General features: G+C 38.8%; 1 protein-coding gene across 4 annotated transcripts in view; it reads right to left on the bottom strand.

Moving 5' to 3' along the window:
- Window positions 1-5,502: 5,502 nt before the first annotated feature.
- The window catches only part of FRMD3 (FERM domain containing 3), a 312,566-nt gene continuing 296,087 nt past the window's right edge, over window positions 5,503-21,981 (bottom strand). For all 4 annotated transcript variants that reach the window (XM_033857906.2, XM_073806028.1, XM_033857907.2 and 1 more), the window contains one exon: window positions 5,503-9,287. In XM_033857906.2, coding sequence (XP_033713797.1) covers window positions 8,689-9,287 — 599 coding nt within the window. In that variant the 3' untranslated portion in view covers window positions 5,503-8,688. The remainder of the gene's footprint in view (window positions 9,288-21,981) is intronic.

The raw sequence follows: 21,981 nt of genomic DNA, 5'->3' as shown, positions 1-21,981 counted from the left end.
TCATTTTCAATTGGTATAATTGAAAGTAACATCAGTCACTCTAAACAAATAATTTTTGATAATTTTTAATTTTGAAAAGCATCTCTGTTGATGCAACTGTTATTGGTAATTTTAAGAGTATTTCATAGGCTGTAACATTAGAATAAAGTTATCAATTATTTTGAAATATAAATTCAAATATATCTTAGAACTGATGCTTCTTGTAGAAAATTTTTTCTAAAATGTTTTAACTCTTCTTACAAATCAGTTTTCTGTAATTCTGAATTTAGGTTTAAATGTTAATAAATATAATAGCATTTTACTGTTTCCTCTGACATTTCCTGTAACTTCTGGAGGTTGTACAAGAAGCTGAAAGTGGTTTCATGATTTGTATGGAATTTTAAATGCCTGTTGATTTCTAACACTGTATCTTCAATCACAAGGAAAAATAATGTTACAGTCATCTATTTGTTAATGATTGGTCCATGCAAGTTTTTATATGAAAATAGTGCCTTTTTCTGTGAAATGTGAGGATCTTTAAATTTAATTTCTATTTCCAAGCCTTTGGATATTTATTGTGCAATGTTGCAGTGGTTTTCAAAACCAGAGATTCTAAATTCTTTGAAGAATCCTAATTAGTCTCTGATATAGTTTATTGAAATATCCATGTGTCCAGTTCATGTTGTAATTAATGACAAAATGTACTGCCTAAGTGGTGGCAGATCTTGTCTCAGCGCTCAGACCACAGAGTTAATATCTGCACTGATGCAAGAAAAAAAATGATGTATGGTGACAGATGTTAACCAGAATTATTGTGATGATCATTTTGCAGTATGTGCAAATATCAAATTATTATTTTGTACACCTGAAACAAACATAATGTTGTATGTCAATTATACCTCAGTTTAAAAAATTTAATTAAAAAAAGGAGATAATAATAATAGTTCCTGGGACTTCCCTGGTGGTCCAGTGGTTAAGACTTCGCCTTCCAATGCAGGGGGTGTGGGTTCGAGCCTTGGTCAGGGGCTAAGATCCCACATGCCCTGTGGCCAAAAAACCGAAACATAAAACAGAAGCAATATTGTAACAAATTCAACAGGACTTTAAAATTCTTTTTAAAAATCTTAAAAAAAAATAATAGTTCCTACCTCATAGGATTATTGTGAGGATTAAATAAGTAACTGTAAAGTTTTTAGAAAAAAAAATATCTGTGCAGATACTTCAGAGATGGGCTCCAGGGACTGATTGGCAAGCAGGCCCTCCCCCACAGGTTACAGTGCTGTCCCTAGGGAACACCTCCTTTCTCCCAGGGCCAGCTTCCACTGGTGCGCAGAGTCCCCGCAGGGACCCCTGGGGTCTCAGACTGCCCAGTGTATGTGTGTGTGTGTATGCCTCGTGCTCAGACTAAACGCTCAGCATGCGTGGTGCCCATTGTTGCCTGCCTGATCTCCTGCACATTTTGTTGTCCCATTGGACTACAGTTACGTAACACAGGTTCCAAGATATTATTATTAAGAATTTCAAGATGTGAGAGCAGAGCACTAAACAAAACCTTTGAGAGCAGAGCCTTGTCCAAGTTCACAGGTCACACATGTGTCCATGAAACCATTCCTGAATCCAGTAGTTCTCAATCAGGGGTCATTTTGCCTATGAGGGTGGGCTACTTTGGGCTCTAATTACGTGAGATTCCAATTAAGCCCCTGAAAGCAAGAGTGACAAGATATATTAGCACCAAAAGTAGGCCCTAACCCTTCTTTTTGCACTCTCAAGCACAGGGATTGTCCAGTGGAACCTTCTGGGACACTCCAGTCCTGGGCAGTTCCTATAGCTGCTGTCAGCTGTACTTTCCTTCCTCAAGAGACCTGGACAACTTGAGTGATGGGAGACGGCGTGGTGACAATAACGGACATGGAAATTGCCAGGTAAGACTTTGTTGCTCAAGTAACAGTCTAAGGTGGGTCAGGTTTAGGGTGAGGTGTAGGGTGCTCTGCATCACAGTCACTGAAGGATCTAAGTTGCTGGCAGGTATCGACATCCAGTGGCACATAAAGGCTCACACACAGTCCAGGGCTTAGAAGTGCTACAGGTCACTTCCCATTCAAATTCCAATGGCCAGAATTCAGGAATACGACCATACCTACGTACATGAGGGCTGGGAAATGTAGTCTAATTCTGTGCACAGCATAAAGAAGAAATGGTTTTGGAGATCCCCTGCCAGCCTCTGCCACAAGAAATTTGCAACAATGGGAGATTTAGAGTGAAATGTATGTAATGCATCCCTAGCCCTTCTGAGACAGGCACGGTCTTTTGGGGCAGACTTCCCTGAGAGGCAGCTTTCTAGCTATGATTCCTTGGACTTGTTAATAGTGTGTGGTTCACGTTACAGCTTATGTTCTAGCAAGATCATGCATGGAGTATCCAGCATCAAGTAAGTGCAAAGCTGACTGACACTTCTCATTATAAATTAGCAAGTTGGTTTGGGCATAAATCAGTCTTGAGTGTACTTAGTGTGACCCTGTTGCTCATAGTTAAGCTGATCATCATCGCTGTGTATGTGCTGATCAGAAATGTCAAACTCATGACTATGGAGGTAAAAGCAACCTTGAGATTATTCTAACTCTACCTGCTTCACATTAAACAAGAAATTCAACATTACAAATGGTAAACAAATTGAGTGTGTAGCATTAAATATTCAATGCCAGAAGGCTCATTTAAAATAATTTGTGTAATTTATAGTCTCACACCAAAACCCATGATACAATTACTTTTGGTGCCTTTTAATCTGATTCTTTATGGCAAGTAGTAGATCTATGACTATAGGGCAGTAATCCTTCCCTATTTCACCTTGTCAATATTTTAGAGGAAACGAGCTGGAAGAATTGTTGAAAGAGGGCACCTAGCGGATGAGGCAAAGCCCTACAGATAGAGTGTCTAGAAAAGTCCTAGTTAACACCCATTGCTGTGACATAGTCACTAAAAACACCCCCTTTCACTCTCAAAAAGAGTCCCGGTTTGGACAATAAATTATACATAAACCCTTAGAACCAGGGAGTAGTACCTCTCTGTGGCCACCACTGTTCAGGGTCTGGTTTGCAGCTTTACAGAACCAGCACAAGGGTTATCAGGACACTGAGGCTGATTGAGCATGGGAGCGAGCCGATTCACATCGAGGAAATGACAGGAGACTGATCCCTAAACCAGAATGCTGTGTTTTTAACTTATTACGAAGAATATAACTGCCAGAGTGGAAACCAATGTTCGTTTGTCAGTACGTTCCCTCCCTTGAAGTGTATAGTCTCCTTGAAAAGCTCAGAACCCTTGGAATTATCAAAATCATAATTCTTGTGGATGAGGAGATCAAGGTGAGCCATGTTAGCTGGAGGAACTACAGTAATTGGCAAGACAGGTTTCAATACTTGGTATCTACACAAAGCATATCCTGTGTCCTACTAAGGGTTTTCCTTTGCAACCAGGAAAGCGGCTTGGGTTCTCTTTCCAAAGAGATATTTGGGGTCAGCATCAGCTACAGGTAAAGAAGGATGTGTGGTTCCAAGCAATCCTCTGTTCTTTTCTAATATTATGTCCCAAGTTCCCTCACCCATCTACAAGGGCTGTCAGGGCCGATGTCAGTGGCAGACATCCTCTGATGCCTGAGGTTCAGCCGGGAGCAGCCTCCCCGACTCCTTCCTCGCTTGCAACACTGGAAGTGACAGATCTAAACAGTCCTGCGTGTACTTAGTGTGAATCCTGCACCACTCCCCATCTCACGCCCCACTTCCCCATAGACAACAGACACATGGCCAGAAGAGGATTAAAATCGGCTTTATTGATGAATTGAAGAGCACAGCTGGGATCTGAGGCCCAAGCGAGGCTTCTTTCATCCTCTCTGAAGTGGTGACAGCTGAGGGCAGTGGGTGGGGCTCACCAAACTTACCCACCCTGCCACAGACCGAGGCTGGAACGTGGAGAGCTGAGTCCTGGGTGGGCCCACCACGGGCAGGTCCTGCTGGGTCTGTTTACGGCATGGAGACTGGAAGCCCAAAAGCAGGTCCAAGAGAAAGAGAGAGAGAGAGAGAGAGAGAGAGAAGCAGGAGGACAAGTAAGCAGGGTCCTTTAGCACATTATCTCCACCCAGTAGAGAAAGGCGGCCCCAAGAGTCTCAAGTTCATCAACCACAACCATCCCGAGGTCACCCAGGTGGAAGCTTCTCCCCAGTCCTTTCCTTCCAAGCTGAAATGTAGTTAGGAGAGCTTTACCCTAATCGGCTGAGCAAGGAGTATATGAATAAGGAAAAGGGTTTCTCCCACGAGGTGAGGCTGGGTTAGGAGCCTGGGCTGCTCAGTGAACAAGTGGTCAAAGGCCATTTTGTGTGAGCCTCCCAGTGTGCAGCCACTAACACAGGTGCTGGCTCGGGACTGACTCCTGATACCTCACACCTGAACACTGACCACTGAATTCCTTTTCTTTCCTGTGCTCTGGAGCTCAGACCCCTGAGGACTGCTGAGGAAGAACTTGACAGACTTCGCCCACCCGCCAACCCCCGGATGGGTGAAATGGATGAAGGCGATCAAAAGGTACAAATTCCTAATTTTAAGATGCATAAGTCCTGGGGATGTAATACACAGCTTGGTGACTCTGTTAACGATTCTGTATCGTATGTCTGCAAGTTACTAAGAGTCAGCAATCTTAAAAGTTCTCATCACAAGAAAAAAAAAATTTAACTACGTGAGGTGATGGACATTGACTAAACTTATTATGGTAATCATTTTGCAATATATACGTATATCAAATCATTATGTTGTATATCTAAAAATAATATACTGGTATATGTCAATTATATCTCGATAAAACTGAAAAGAAAAAAAAAAACTTGACTAGGCCACCACAGCTAGGGTACAATTCAGCTGGACACCTATGGTGTTCCTGTAGTAAAGAAAGTCCCTTTTATTCCATTCAGAGTAACTAACACCTTCTGATTTAACTGTTAGGTGTGGAGTTGTTAGCTATGGGCCAAAGCAAAGTGGAGGTCCTTTTAGGCCATGCATGGAGGGGATGACAGGAGTAGAATAGCAAGATTCTTCCAGGGCCCGTGAACAGATAGAAGTTGAATGGCAAAGTTGCAGAGCTGAGTCTGAGGTAGCTCTCTTTGGCACAGGAAGTGAGAACATACTAACTGCTGCACTCTGAAATCCTTCCTCCTGCCTGCCATACAGAACACCCCTTTTCTGGTTTTTTTTTCTGTGCTTTTCTATTTCTTTCTATCTTGATGCCCCTAATTAAACTACAGCTGTCTTTTATATTTGGGTGCATTTCTAGTGCACTCAATAGTTTTCCTTTGAGCCTGGGTGACTTCTGCAAAGGAAGGGTTAATCGCATCCATTACCTGTGATTTTTTTTTTTTTCCCATACTATCACCATTCAAGGGTGACCTCATTTCATGGTAGCAGATGGCACCTTTCTGTAGTTTCCAATGGACTATTTATACAACTTCACTTTGAATAAAACTAAATGATTGCAGAAACATTTTTCCCCAGAGTATTTTTTATTAGGGATTCCTGCCACCATATTAACATATAAAACAATCTGGATGTTGACACAGAAATGCAAATTTCACTATACAAAGGCTCCAATCACAGGTAACATGGCCCCCAACTCTCTAGTATTTCAATGAAATCAATTCATTTTGACTTCTTCCCAGAGTTGTCTTTATAAATAGTAGACAAACCACAAAATATATTCCAGATACATAACATTTTACAATATGTTCCAAGCACGGACAGAAATACACGATACTTCACCTACGTTTTTTTCATGATCCAACTTGCATTAGCACTAAAGACAAGATTGTGTGTGTATATGTATTTGCCATATGTGTGTGTGTATAAAACCACAAATGTACACAAATGGTAGTTTTCATGGAAAACTGAAACCTTTGAGACTGTGGCTTTTATCCACTATGATGTCTGAGAGGGAAAAGGAATAACATGTCACAAATTCCTCAACTGGAGAAAAACAACTATGTATGAAGGGCATATCAGTTGTGTGTATACAAATACACACATATATACAGATTCATATATAAACACATATACCAATAATATGGAATATACATATACTCACACACTTGCTTTGAGTTCTGTATCTTACTGTATTATATATTCTCCATCTTTGGAAGCAGTCTTTTCCTCATTTGATTCAGGCAACTGGTGACTGTCTTCTAAGAAAACTTAAGCAGATATTTCAAAAGACTCTGATTCTATCCCTACAAAATGGCATTTCGGGATCCAAGTTTTACTTTTGGTAGCTATTGTTTAAATTCTGCAGACCCTATCCTCTCAACTCTTTCACTTAAAAACATTTCTATTCAATACTGAAGTTTTTGCCTAAAAGAAAGAGATGTTAGCTAGAAACGTTAGAATTATATATTTAATATTCCTTACTATAAATCTGCTTGGCTGGACTATGTGTGATACTTAGTGTGTCAGTATTTTTCAGTGTTTTATGATGGCTAATATATTAATTCCCTAGTTTAAAAAATATTATTTAATATTAGTGTAAAATGGCAAGGGCTAGATGATTTGTTATGGTTAGAACTTCAAAGAAAATGATTTGAAGCATGATTAGAAGAGGGAACTAATTTTGTGCAGACTACACTGGAGTACCCTTATGTAAGAAAGTATGACTTTAAGTCATAAACAAGGGGGGAAAATCTTCAGCTTCAAAGGAGGCCATTTGCAAACTTTCCAAATAACCTATAGAAAATATACTTCTACCTTGGTGTCAAATTTCAGGTATCAAATATTCTTTATTAAAAAGCAAAATCAATCACTCAATGCACGAGAAAGAACATGCTATAAACTTAATAGCAAATTATACTATAGTTTGCTCAACTGAAGGCTTCATGAGCTGACTTTTAAAACTTATTTACAAAATTAAATGTCTAATAAAGCACTTAGATCTCCATGAATGAGTAGTACTGGAATGGCCAATTTGGAGATTATGTTAATGATAGACTTGGAGTTAGGGAGAGATTATAGGCAGCCCAATCCCTTTGAAAATATTCCATGCCTTCATTTACAATCTATGGAGAAATCCCTATGCTCTATGCCCTAAGCTCCATACTCTTTTCTTTCACAGTATTGGTAAGTACTGTGCATGGAAAGCCTCAGAACCTTTCTGTCATGGATTTAATGGTATGAAGGAAGGTACTAGAGCATTTGTCCCACCTACTGTCTAGTTAGGGAGTCATTTCACTACTTCACCCAAGCCGAAATGGTATATTATCTAATGAGTTGAGTCCCTTCCACTTTCTTAATGAGAGCCCCAATTATGAATGAGTTAAAATCTTAAGGAAACCAGGAAAGGAAAAGAGTATAATGACCGCCACAAAGAAAGATCATAGGCATTTATCAAAAAGCCAAAATCCATTCTCTTCACACTCTTTCTCACTCTTTTTCTCTCTCTTTCTCACACACACACACACACACACACACACACACACACACACCTTTTAAAGTTTCTTCCACAGAATCTCAATGAATGGCATGAGGGACCAAAAAACGTGCCTTCAAGTTTCTCCACTTTTATTTAGATCCACTTAAACATATTCATGTCAACTTGGACAGTGAGTATACTGTTCTTTACATCATCCAATACCTTGCATCACCATCACTTTCATGAAATAGATCATTTGTCTACCATCATCACTTGCCTACCAGCCTCACCAGAACTCTTGTTTTGCAACTTACCAGTTGTCCAATTCCCATCTGCTTCCACTCTTGGGTTAATGTACAATAATATGCAGTTAACTAGCATCTCCTTTAAACTTTTTTCCTTTAAAGTTTCACTTTATTTTAAAAACCTTCTATTTCCAGAGCCAAAATATATGGACAGGATGCAAATGAAAGTAACAAATCATCTTGTCCAAATACTTTGAAAAATGGACCCTGTGTCCACTTGACGCTCTCAATTTCTACTTCCTCCAGTTCCATCATCCGTTTCAGAAGCTTACTTTCTACAGTGTTTTTCTACCTATTTTCTATCTCATATGCAGGTAACAACAAATTATGTTCAGCCAAAAATAGTTTAAAAAACAAACCAGTGCCAAAACATTAAAAAATTCCTGACATACCCTTTGTGCATTAGTCTTACAATCTGTACACTTAAATAACTCCAGGAGGCTTCTTTTTTTTTTTTGCTAAAAATTTACCAAAATATTTTGAACACATAAAAATATTTTTAAAAAAACAAAAACAAAAGCCCAGCATAAATTTAGTTGTATAGGCATTGGTTAGAGAACATTGTTTTCACTAAGGATTATATTCAAAAAAGGTTCTCTTGGGTTTTTACTAAAACTCTGATTCTGAACCTTATAGCTTATAATGGTGTTAACTATTAAAAAAGGAGGAAATCTAATTCAGCTCAATTTATTATAATAGATAAAGAGTATGTCTGTACTATAATAAAAAATAAACATATTTTTGGTTATTTAGAGGCCGTCTTCCTGACCTGTAACTAAAATAACTGTATTTGATTTAAACTTATTTACTTGCAGTGAATTATGGAAAGCTAATTTAAAGGTCTGAATAATCAGTTATGAGTAAAGAACACCTGTTGATGGTCCTGTGACCATTCAGAACAAGGCCTTTGCTGAAAAAAAAAGAAATCACTAGTATTGAATATAGCCCTTAGTCATATGAGATATGAGCTTTATGAGCAACCCAGCATGTAAAGAACGAGGTTGACTTTGCCAGCCACCCACTCCTTGAGAGGACAGTAGTATTCATAGTGAAACTGCTCAAACTCGGGCGTCTGGCGGATTTCACATAAGAAGGAGAGATCAATACCTGACTCCAAAAGGAGGAGGAGCAGGGGGAATACAAAGAGCAGCAGGCCCAGGCCCACCACAAGGAGCCGGGAAAAACTCTTGACCAGTGGGTTCACCCGAATATGGCCACTCAGAATGTCATAGCTCCATGACAAAGCTTGGTGAGCCTCCTTCAGCTCTTCTTCTTCGGCCATTAAAAAGGCGTTTTCATCTGCTTCTAGTTCCTCAAACGAATCTGTGTCTTCTTTTTCCAACTCCAGCCTAGATGGACAGTCAAAGAGCATGTCAATCTCATCATCATCAATGGGGGTAGGGAGCAGGCTGGCACTTGGGTTGTATGCCAGTTCAGAGATGGTCAAGGGCTCTTCTTTTATTTTATCTTCCTCTTCACTTGAGGGCTCTTCATACTCATGGGATTCCTTTACTGGTGAGCTGGAGGTCAAGGGGGCAGAAATGTCATCTTCTTTGGGCAATGGAACACCTGTAAAGAGACATATTTTTCTTAATTTTAAATTTCAAGTTTTCTTCTTCCACAAAAATCTGTAAATGGAAACAAACCAAAACTAACTAATGAATGGAAATTAGGGAATCCATGAAATTGTTCTGTGGAATCCTGACTTTTAACAAAGTCATTTTTAGTATAGATCCTATACCATAAGTTCTAAGGTCAACATGTTAAACCCAAGATAACCAAAATAGCTCAAATGGTTGGCAGTATTTACAATATTTACATGTGCAATTATGGTCTGAAAACCCCCAACTTTGGTCATGTTTACAAGAACAAAATGACAAGAAATCACTATTATAATTTTGAGTAGTGTCTTTTGGAAGTCAACACTGTCATCCAACAAAGTATTGTAGTAAAATTAGTCTACTATCTAATGGGATATTTTATCATGTTATGTATTTTTTCTAGTCTTCATTCTAGGCACAATTTTGTGGTTTCTCGTTTCATATAACTGCAGTCATATCTGTATGAACAAATTTACATCTTGTTCCTTTAACATTTTAACGTAGACATTTTCTCTGTTGACATAAATTCCCACTGGCATTTATAATGGTTGCCAAATTTTCTACTTAGTTAATACAATAATAGTTGCCTATTGGCAAACATTTAGATTGCTTTACAGTTGTGAAAAAAGAATGCTGTGAGACATCTTTACATATACAGCCTTTATCACCTCTTGTTTCAGCTCATTGGACAGATGTCTGAAAGAAAAATTGCTTGGTCAAAAGGTATGGACATTATTTCTTAACCTTTATTGGGGAAGAGGTATTTCTCAACCCTTCATTTTATAGATGGGAAACCCTTCAAATATCAGGCCTAAGGCCAGTTCTCCTAATTTTGAGCCTTGGGTTCTTAGTGGGAAAGGTAGAATCAAAGAAATTTTCCCCAGGAGGGATGTACAGTATAATACCAAATTGGTAGCCAAGTACATCAGGTAACTGTAAGCCTGCTTTTAATGAATGCATTTCAGTATTTTCCTCTCTTCAAGATGTACAGGAAGTGATGTCACCAAGATGCCAACATCGGTTGTCCCTGACTTCTCTTCCCCTCACAGGAAGAACAACTAACAACCATTCACGGACAAGACACCACTGAGAAAATCCTAAAACATGGAAGTGAGGCTGAAGTACCCTCTTGTACCACAGAGACCAAGACAGACTGCATTGGGAGGGTAAGAGGAATGGCTATGCTGATCACACTGCTTCTCCCCTAGGCTGGCACAACATCACACTGAGAGATCTCCTCAGAGACTCCAGTTCCTTCAGTGGGAAAAGAGAGCCAGGGGTGACATCCAGCTCCCCGCCTAGCATTGTGGGTCACTTCATGGGAGCCCTTACTCTGTATTTCACCCCCCAGTATCACAGGGGAATCTGTGGGGCTCAACCACTGGGAATTCATGATGGAGAAGGTGGGGGGGGGGGGCTTCCAACAGTCAGCACTCAGATCTTGGCAGACTGAGTTCCTACCTGCAGAGCCAAGTACTAGTCCCAACCAGTGGCTGTGCTCATATGCAGAATCTAGTTGGTGGTGCATCTAACCAGGGAAAGGACTGCCAGATTCAGATCCTCAGAGGAGGAGTTTTGACAGCCCTGGAGCCTGGTCTACTCACACCCAGGCAGAAGAACTGAGTCATAACCCCACCCACTGTGGATCCTAGATCCCTGTCCCTTCCAACCGGGAAAGCCTGTTTGGGAAAATTTGGGAGTTACCTGAAGTGGGCTCTCTCAGTCCTACAAAGGCAGGAGGGCTGAGTCATAGCTCCATCTGACAGGAAGGGCTGGTAAGAACACCTGGAAGCTGCATTATCCAGCCACACTGGAGCTGAGAGGTGGGCAGGCAGAGCTGATTGCTTTTAGAGCAAAGCAAGTGGTCCAGTTTGGCCATGAAACTTGGGGCCTGGATCAGATTGATTGAAGACCACAAACAGAGTGGCCTAGGAGCTGCTTCTCCCCCTGTGCCTAAATTAGCTTACGTAGGGAAACTAAGTCATAGCCCGACTCCTTGCTGAATACAGCCTTCAGCTTATCTGACCAGGGAACCTTACCAGAGCACACAGAAAGCTGTGTAGCCCATCCAACAGGCCCGCCTAACAGTGGCATTTGAACCAAAAGTATAGCCCATGGCTTCCCCTGTCTGCAGAGCAAAACTGGTAGTCTCACCTGACCAGGATATCCAGTAAACACTCTTGCCTGACTTGGGTCCCCAAACAAACAATGAGCCATGCAGGCCCTGGGTCCCATCCTGTTGCCCTACCAGGGTAGGGAAGTTAATTCATAGCCCCATTTACTGCTGAGTATAGTTCCTAGTCCTGACCATCTAGTAAGCCTGACCAGAAAATCCAGACAAAAGAGCCTAAACTATAGCCTCAGTTGGGCAAGGAATGAAGCCCTCAGTCCTATCCAGCTGTTCTCAGCCAGTGGCACACACCCCCATCCACAATCTCAGAGCTTAAACAGTTGCCTTGCCCCAAAATAGACTCTCATAGCAGGTCTCACCTGCCCAAGGATGCTAATAGCAGACACCAGAAACCCAAACTGAGCTGGCTGATGAATCCAAAGCAAATCTGCAAAATCTGGAAGAGGAGACCATTTACTCAAATGCACAAATACCAGCATAAGGAATCAAGGACCATGAAAAATCAGGTAAATATGACAACACTAAAGGAAACTAAAAAAGCACTAATAACCCTAAAGAAATGGAGATCTATGAACTGTCAAAGAATTCAGAAAAATCCTCTTAAAGAAGTTTAGTGAACTACAAGAACACATGACAACTAAACAAAATTAGGAAAGCAATGAATGAGCAAAATGAGAAGTTCAACAAAGAAACAGAAACCATTTTTAAAAACCAAACAGAAATCCTAGAGCTGAAAAATATAATAACTGAAATGAAGAAATCAATAGAGATCTTCAAAAGAAGACTCAACCAGGAAGAAGAAAGAAAGAATCAGTGACCTGGAAGATAGGATGTTTGAAATTATCCAGTCAGAGAAGCAAAAAGAAAAAAGAATGAAAAAAAGTGAAGCCAGCCTCAGCCCATAGGACTTAACAGGACACAATGAAAAGAAACAATATTAGTATTAAAGGAATTCCAAAAAGAGAAGAGAAAAAGGACAGAAAATATATTAAAGAAAGACAGTAATGGCTGAAAACTTCCCAAACCTGGGAAGAGAAATAAATAGACATCAAGAGGCCCAAAGGATCCCAAATAGGTTGAACTCAAAAAGGGCTCTACTGAGACATAAATATAAATTATCAAGAGTCAAAGACAAAAGAATTTTAAAACCAGCAAGAGAAAAGAGATAAGTTAATGTAAGGGTGCACCCATAAGACTACTGGCAGATTTCTCAACAGAAACTTTTCAGGCCAGAAGCTAATGGCATGACATATTCAAAATTTTGAAAGAAAGAAACTGTCAACCAAGGATGCTATACCTGGCGAAGCTGTCCTTCAGACACGGAGGGATAAAGACTTTCCCAAACAAAAACTGAAGGAATTCATCACCATTAGACCTACCTTACAAGAAATGCTAAAGGGAGTCTGTTAAGTGGAAAGGACACTAATTAACATCATAAAAAGTAAGAAGGCAGTGTAAAACTCACTGGTAACATAGTCAAGGTTAGATTCTGTACAGTAATGCTGGTGCTCAGTTCACTTACAAATCTAGTTTACAAGTTAAAAAACAAATGTAAAAATAACCATACCTACAATAATCTGTTATTAGTTATACAATAACAAAAGCAAATTGTAATATCAATAACCTAAAATGTGAGGGGGAGGAGAAGTAAAAGTGTAAGCTCAGGGATTGCATTGAAGTTAAGTTGTTATTAGCTTAAACTGGAGTGTTACAATTTTAAGATATTTTTATGTAAGCTTCACGGTAACCACAAGGGAAAAACCTGTAGTAATTACAAAAGGAACATGATAAAGAAGTCAAAGCATACTGATACCACAAAACATCAAAATAAGAAACAGCACGGTAAGAAACAAGGAACAATGGATCTACAAAACAGCCAGACAGTAAGTAAAAAAATGGCAATCGTAAGCCCTTTTTTTAAAATTAATAATTTAAACATAAATGGATTACATTTTCCAATCAAAAGACATAGAATGGCTGAATAAATTAAAAAACAACATCCAATGATATGCTGCCTACAAGAAACTCACTTTAGACATAAAGACACACATAGACTGAGAGTGAAGGGATGGAAAACTATATTTCAAGCAAATGGCAAAAAAAAAAAGCAGAGGTAGCAATACTTACATCAGACAAAATAGAGAATGGACATCAGACAAAATAGAGAATGGACTTGAGGATACGGGGAGGGGGAAGGGTAAGCTGGGACAAAGAGATAGTGGCATGGACATATATACACTACCAAACGTAAAATAGATAGCTAGTGGGAAGCAGCCGCATAGCACAGGGAGATCAGCTCAGTGCTTTGTGACTGCCTAGAGGGGTGGGATAGGGAGGGTGGGAGGGAGGGAGATGAAAGAGGGAAGAGATATGGGGCCATATGTATATGTATAACTGATTGACTTTGTTATAAAGCAGAAACTAACACACGCCACTGTAAAGCAACTATACTCCACTAAAGATGTTAAAAAAAAAAAGACTAAACTAAAAATGGTAAAACTATACAAAGAAGGTAATGATAAAGGAGTCACTACATCAAAAAGATACAATTGTAAATATTTATGTGCCCAACATTGGTGCACCCAAATACCTAAATCAAAATCTAACCCAGCTAAAAGGACACATAAATAGCAATACAATAACAGTGGGGACTTTAATACTCCACTCACAACAATGAACAGATCATCCAGACAGAGAATCAATAAGGAAACAGCAGATTTGAGCAACACTGTGATCAAATGGACCTAACAGACATATAGAGAACATTCTGACAACAGCAAAATACACATTCTTCTCAAGTGCACATGGAACATTTTCTAGGAAAGACCATATGTTAGGCCATAAAATAAATCTTAGCAAATTTAAGAAGATTGAAATCGTACTGAGTACGTTCTCTGACCACAATGGTGTGAAACTAGAAATCAATAAGAGAAAAACTGGAAAGTTCATGCATAATGGAAATTAAACAATCTCCTGAACCAATGGATTAAAGAAGAAATTAACAAGGAAATAAAGTATCTTGAGAAACAAAAATGGAGATACAACATACCAAAACTTACGGGATGCAGCAAAAGCAGTTCTAAGAGGGAACTTCATAGCAATAAATGCCTACATTAAGAAGCAAGAAAGATTAAAAAAACCCTAACTCTATGCCTTAAGGAACTAGAAAATGGTGGTCAAACTGAGCCCAAAGTTAGCAGAAGAAAGGAAAAACTAAAGATTAGAGCAGAAATAAAATAGAGAACAGGAAAATAGGAAAGATTAACCAAACTAAGAGTTGGTTCTTTGAAAAGATAAACAGAATTGACAAAATTTTAGCTAGACTAACCAAGGAAAAAAGAGAGGACCCAAATTAACAAAATTGTAAATGAAAAAGGAAACATTACAGCTGATACCACAGAAATACAAAGGATCATGAAAGGCTACTATGAACCAATATACACCAACAAACTGGACAACCTAGAGAAAATGGAAAAATTCTCAGAAACATACAAACTACCTAGACTGAAACAAGAAGAAATAGAAAGTCTGAATCAACTAATTACTAGTAAGGAGATTGAATTGGTAATCAAAAATCTCCCAGTGAAGAAAAGCCAAGGACCAGATGGCTTCACTGGTGAATTTTAAAGAATTAATACCAATCCTTCTCAACTCTTCCAAAAATATGAAAATGCAGGGAACACTCCCAGTCTTATTTTGTGAGGCCAGCATTACCCTGATACCAAAGCCAGAAAGGACTCTATTAGAAAACTACAGACCAACATGCCTGATGAAAATAGATGCAGAAATTCTTAATACTAGAAAACTAAATCCAGCAGCACATTAAAAGAATCATTTACTAGACTTCCGGGAAGATGGCGGAAGAGTAAGATGCAGAGATCACCTTCCTCCCCATGGATACACCAGAAATACATCTACACGTGGAACAACTCCTACAGAACACCTACTGAACGCTGGCAGAAGACCTCAGACCTCCCAAAAGCCGTGTGGATGAAAGGCTCTTGGTGCTGCAGCCAGGAGTCAGTGCTGTGCCTCTGAGGTGGGAGAGCCAACTTCAGGACACTGGTCCACAAGAGACCTCCCAGCTCCACATAATATCAAATGGCAAAAATCTCCCAGAGATCTCCATCTCAACACCAGTACCCAGCTTCACTCAATGACCAGCAAGCTACAGTGCTGGACATCCTATGCCAAACAACTAGCAAGACAGGAACACAACACCACCCATTAGCAGAGAGGCGGCCCAAAATCATAATAAGTCCACAGACACCCCAAAACACACACCAGACGTGGACCTGCCCACCAGAAACACAAGATCCAGCCTCATCTACCAGAACACAGGCACTAGTCCCCTCCACCAGGAAGCCTACACAACCCACTGAACCAACCTTAGCCACTGGGGACAGACACTAAAAACAACAGGAACTATGAACCTGCAGCCTGCAAAAAGAAGACCCCAAACACAGGAAAGATAAGCAAAATGAGAAGACAGAAAAACACACAGCAGATGAAGGAGCAAGATAAAAACCCAGCAGACCTAACAAATGAAGAGGAAATAGGCAGTGTACCTGAAAAAGAATTCAGAATAATGATAGTAAAGATGATTCAAAATCTTGGAAATAGAACAGACAAAATGCAAGAAACATTTAACAAGGACCTAGAAGAACAAAAGATGAAACAAATGATGAACAACACAATAAATGAAATGAAAAATACTCTAGATGGGATCAATAGCAGAATAACTGAGGCAGAAGAACGGATAAGTGACCTGGAAGATAAATTGTGGAAATAACTACTGCAGAGCAGAATAAAGAAAAAAGAATGAAAAGAAGTGAGGACAGTCTCAGAGACCTCTGGGACAACATTAAACGCACCAACATTCGAATTATAGGGGTTCCAGAAGAAGAAGAGAAAATGAAAGGGACTGAGAAAATATTTGAAGAGATTATAGTTGAAAACTTCCCTAATATGGGAAAGGAAATAGTTAATCAAGTCCAGGAAGCACAGAGAGTCCCATACAGGATAAATCCAAGGAGAAATACTCCAAGACACATATTAATCAAACTGTCAAAAATTAAATACAAAGAAAACATATTAAAAGCAGCAAAGGAAAACAACAAATAACACACAAGGGAATCCCCATAAGGGTAACAGCTGATATTTAGGCAGAAACTCTGCAAGCCAGAAGGGACTGACAGGACATATTTAAAGTGATGAAGGAGAAAAACCTGCAACCACCGTTACTCTACCCAGCAAGGATCTCATTCAGAATTGATGGAGAAATTAAAACCTTTACAGACAAGCAAAAGCTGAGAGTTCAGCCCCACAAAACCATCTCTACAACAACTGCTAAAGGAACTTCTCTAGGCCAGAAACACAAGAGAAGGAAAAGAACTACAATAATGAACCCAAAACAATTAAGCAAATGGGAATGGGAACATACATATCAATAATTACCTTAAATGTAAATGGACTAAATGCTCCCACCAAAAGACACAGATTGGCTGATTGGATACAAAAACAAGACCCATATATTTGCTGTCTACAAGAGATCCACTTCAGACCTAGAGACACATACAGACTGAAAGTAAGGGGATGGAAAAACATATTTCATGCAAATGGAAACCAAAAGAAAGCTGGAGTAGCAATTCTCATATCAGACAAAATAGACTTTAAAATAAAGATTATTAGAACAGACAAAGAAGGACACTACATAATGATCAAGGGATTGATCCAAGAAGAAGATATAACAATTGTAAATATTTATGCACCCAACCTAGGAGCACCAAATACATAAGGCAAATACTAACAGCCATAAAAGGGGAAATCGACAGTAACACATTCATAGTAGGGAACTTTAACACCCCACTTTCACCAATGGACAGATCATCCAAAATGAAAATAAATAAGGAAACACAAGCTTTAAAAGAGACCTTAAACAAGATGGACTTAATTGATATTTATAAGACATTCCATCCAAAAAAAACAATACACATTTTTCTCAAGTGCTCATGGAACATTCTCCAGGATACATCATATCTTGGGTCACAAATCAAGCCTTGGTAAATTTAAGAAAATTGAAATTGTATCAAGTATCTTTTCTGACCACAACGCTAGGAGACTAGATATCAATTACAGGAAAAGATCTGTAAAAAATACAAACACATGGAGGCTAAACAATACACTACTTAATAATGAAGTGATCACTGAAGAAATCAGAGGAAATAAAAAAATACCTAGAAACAAATGACAATGGAAAAATGACGACCCAAAATCTAAGGCATGCAGCAAAAGCAGTTCTAAGAGGGAAGTTTATAGCAATACAGTCCTACCTTAAGAAACAGGAAACATCTCGAATAAACAACCTAGCCTTGCACCTAAGGCAATTAGAGAAAGAAGAACAAAAAACCGCAAAGTTAGCAGAAGGAAAGAAATCATAAACATTAGATCAGAATTAAATGAAAAAGAAAGGAAGGAAATGATAGCAAAGATCAATAAAACTAAAAGCTGGTTCTTTGAGAAGATAGACAAAATTGATAAACCATTAGCCAGACTCATCAAGAAAAAAAGGGAGAAGACTCAAATCAATAGAATTAGAAATGAAAAAGAAGTAACAACTGACACCTCAGAAATACAAAACATCAAGAGAGATTACTACAAGCAACTCTATGCCAATAAAATGGATAACCTGGAAGAAATGGACAAATTCTTAGAAAGGCACAACCTGCCAAGACTGAATCAGGAAGAAATAGAAAATATGAACAGACCAATCACAAGCACTGAAATTGAAACTGTGATTAAAAATCTTCCAACAAACAAAAGCCCAGGACCAGATGGCTTCACAGGCGAATTCGATCAAACATGTAGAGAAGAGCTAACACCTATCCTTCTCAAACTCTTCCAAAATAGAGCAGAGGGAGGAACAGGCCCAAACTCATTCTACGAGGCCACCATCACCCTGATACCAAAACCAGACAAGGATGTCACAAAGAAAGAAAACTACAGACCAATATCACTGATGAACACAGATGCAAAAATTCTCAACACAATACTAGCAAAGAGAATCCAACAGCACATTAAACGGATCATACACCATGATCAAGTGGGGTTTATTCCAGGAATTCAAGGATTCTTCAATATATGCAAATCAATCAACGTGATACACCATATTAACAAACTGAAGGAGGAAAACCATATGATCATCTCAATGGATGCAGAGAAAACTTTTGACAAAATTCAACACCCATTTATGATAAAAACCCTGCACAAAGTAGGCATAGAGGGAACTTTCCTCAACATAATAAATGCCATATATGACAAACCCACAGCCAACATCGTCCTCAATGGTGAAAATCTGAAAGCATTTCCACTAAGATCAGGAACAAGACAAGGTTGCCCACTCTCACCACTCTTATTCAACATACTTTTGCAAGTTTTAGCCACAGCAATCAGAGAAGAAAAGGAAATAAAAGGAATCCAAATCGGAAAAGAAGAAGTAAAGCTGTCACGGTTTGCAGATGACATGATACTATCCATAGAGAATCCTAAAGATGCTACCAGAAAACTACTAGAGCTAATCAATGAATTTGGTAAAGTAGCAGGATACAAAATTAATGCACAGAAATCTCTTGCATTCCTATACGCTAAGGATGAAAAATCTGAAAGTGAGATCAAGAAAACACTCCCATTTACCACTGCAACAAAAAGAATAAAATATCTAGGAATAAGCCTACCTAGGAGACAAAAGACCTGTATGCAGAAAATTATAAGACACTGATGAAAGAAATTAAAGATGATACAGATAGATGGAGAGATATACCATGTTCTTGGATTGGAAGAATCAACATTGTGAAAATGACTCTACTACCCAAATAATCTACAGATTCAATGCAATCCCTATCAAACTACCACTGGCGTTTTTCACAGAACAAGAACAAAAAATTTCACAATTTGTATGGAAACACAAAAGACCCCGAATAGCCAAAGCAATCTTGAGAACGAAAAACGGAGCTGGGAATCAGGCTCCCTGACTTCAGACTATACTACAAAGCTACAGTAATCCAGACAGTATGGTACTGGCACAGAAACAGAAAGATAGATCAATGGAACAGGATAGAAAGCCCAGAGATTAACCCACGCACATATGGCCACCTTTTCTTTGATAAAGGTGGCAGGAATGTACAGTGCAGAAAGGACAGCCTCTTCAATAAGTGGTGCTGGGAAAACTGGACAGGTACATGTAAAAGTATGAGATTAGATCACTTCCTAACACCATACACAAAAATAAGCTCAAACTGGATTAAAGACCTAAATGTAAGGCCAGAAACTATCAAATTCTTAGAGGAAAACATAGGCAGAATACTCTATGACATAAATCACAGCAAGATCCTTTTTGACCCACCTCGTAGAGAAATGGAAATAAAAATAAACAAATGGGACCTAATGAAACTTCAAAGCTTTTGCACAGCAAAGGAAACCATAAACAAGACAAAAAGACAAACCTCAGAATGGGAGAAAATATTTGCAAATGAAGCAACTGACAAATGATTAATCTCCAAAATTTACAAGCAGCTCATGCAGCTTAATAACAAAAAAACAAACAACCCAATCCACAAATGGGCAGAAGACCTAAATAGACATTTCTCCAGAGAAGATATACAGACAGCCAACAAACACATGAAAGAATGCTCAACATCATTAATCATTAGAGAAATGCAAATCAAAAGTACAATGAGATATCATCTCACACCAGTCAGAATGGCCATCATCAAAAAATCTATAAATAATAAATGCTGGAGAGGGTGTGAAGAAAAGGGAGCCCTCTTGCACTGTTGGTGGGAATGTAAATTGATGCAGCCACTGTGGAGAACAGTATGGAAGTTCCTTAAAGAACTACAAATAGAACTACCATATGACCCAGCAATCCCACTACTGGACATATACCCTGAGAAAATCATAATTCAAAAAGAGTCATGTACGAAAATGTTCATCGCAGCTCTATTTACAATAGCCCGGAGATGGAAACAACCTAAGTGTCCATCATCGGATGAATGGATAAAGAAGATGTGGCACATATATACAATGGAATATTACTCTGCCATAAAAAGAAACGAAATTGAGTTGTTTGTAGTGAGGTGGATAGACCTAGAGTCTGTCATACAGAGTGAAGTAAGTCAGAAAGAGAGAGACAAATACCATATGCTAACACATATATATGGAATTTCAGAAAAAATGTCATGAAGAACCTAGGGGTAAAACAGCAATAAAGACACAGACCTACTAGAGAATGGAGTAGAGGATATGGGGAGGGGGAAGGGTAAGTTGTGAGAAAGCGAGAGAGAGGCATGGACATATATACACTACCAAACGTACTGTAGATAGCTAGTGGGAAGAAGCCGCATAGCACAGGGAGATCAGCTCGGTGCTTTGTGACCGCCTGGAGGGGTGGGATAGGGAATGTGGGAGGGAGGGAGATGCAAGAGGGAAGAGATATGGGAACATATGTATATATACAGCTGATTCATTTTGTTGTAAAGCAGAAACTAACACACCATTGTAAAGCAATTATACTCCAATAAAGATGTTAAAAAAAAAGAATCATTTACTGTGATCAAGTGGGATTTAGAGCTGGCGTGCAAGGATGGTTCAACATACACAAATTAATGTGATATATGAAATTAACAGAATGAAAGAAAAAAAATCATATGATCATCTTAATAGATGCAGAAAAAGCTTTTGACAAAATTCTACATCCATTTGATAAAAACTCAACACGTTAGCTATAGAAGGAATGTATCTCAACACAATAAAGGCCATATACGGTAAGCCCATGGCTCACATCATACTCAATGGTGAAAGACTGAAAGCTTTTCCTCTAAGATTAGGAACAAGACAAGGGTGCTCCCTCTCACCACTCCTATTCAACATAGTACTGGAAGTCCTGGCCAGAGCAGTCAGGCAAGAAAGATAAATAAAAGGCATCCTAACTGGAAAGGAAGAAGTAAAATTATCTCTATTTGCAGGTGACATGTTTTTATACATGGAAAATCCAAAAGACTCCACCAAAAGACTATTGGAGCTAACTGCCAAATTCAGTGAAGTTGCAGGATACAAATTTAACATAGAAAAATCAGTAGTGTTTGTATACAGTAACAATAAATTATCTGAAAAAAAAGATCTCTTTTATAACAGCAACCAAAACAATAAAATATTTAGGGATAAACTTAGCCAAGGAGGTGAAAGATCTCTACTCTGAAAATTATAAGACACTGGTGAAAGAAATTGAAGAACACACAAATGAATGGAAAGGTATCCCATGTTCATGATTAGAAGAATTAATATTGTTAAAATGTCAATACTACCAAAAGCCATTTATAGATTCAATGCAATCCCTATCAAGATTCCAATGAAATTTTTTACAGAAGTAGAAAAAAAATCCTGAAATTTATATGGAACCACAAAAGACCCTAAATAGCCAAAGCAATTCTGAGAAAGAAGAACAAAGCAGGAGGATATTCACATGTGAAAGAAT

The sequence above is a fragment of the Tursiops truncatus genome, chromosome 6 (assembly GCF_011762595.2).
Source record: "Tursiops truncatus isolate mTurTru1 chromosome 6, mTurTru1.mat.Y, whole genome shotgun sequence".
In the NCBI taxonomy this organism is placed as follows: Eukaryota; Metazoa; Chordata; class Mammalia; order Artiodactyla; family Delphinidae; genus Tursiops; species Tursiops truncatus.
This window is presented reverse-complemented; position numbering and strand designations above follow the sequence as displayed.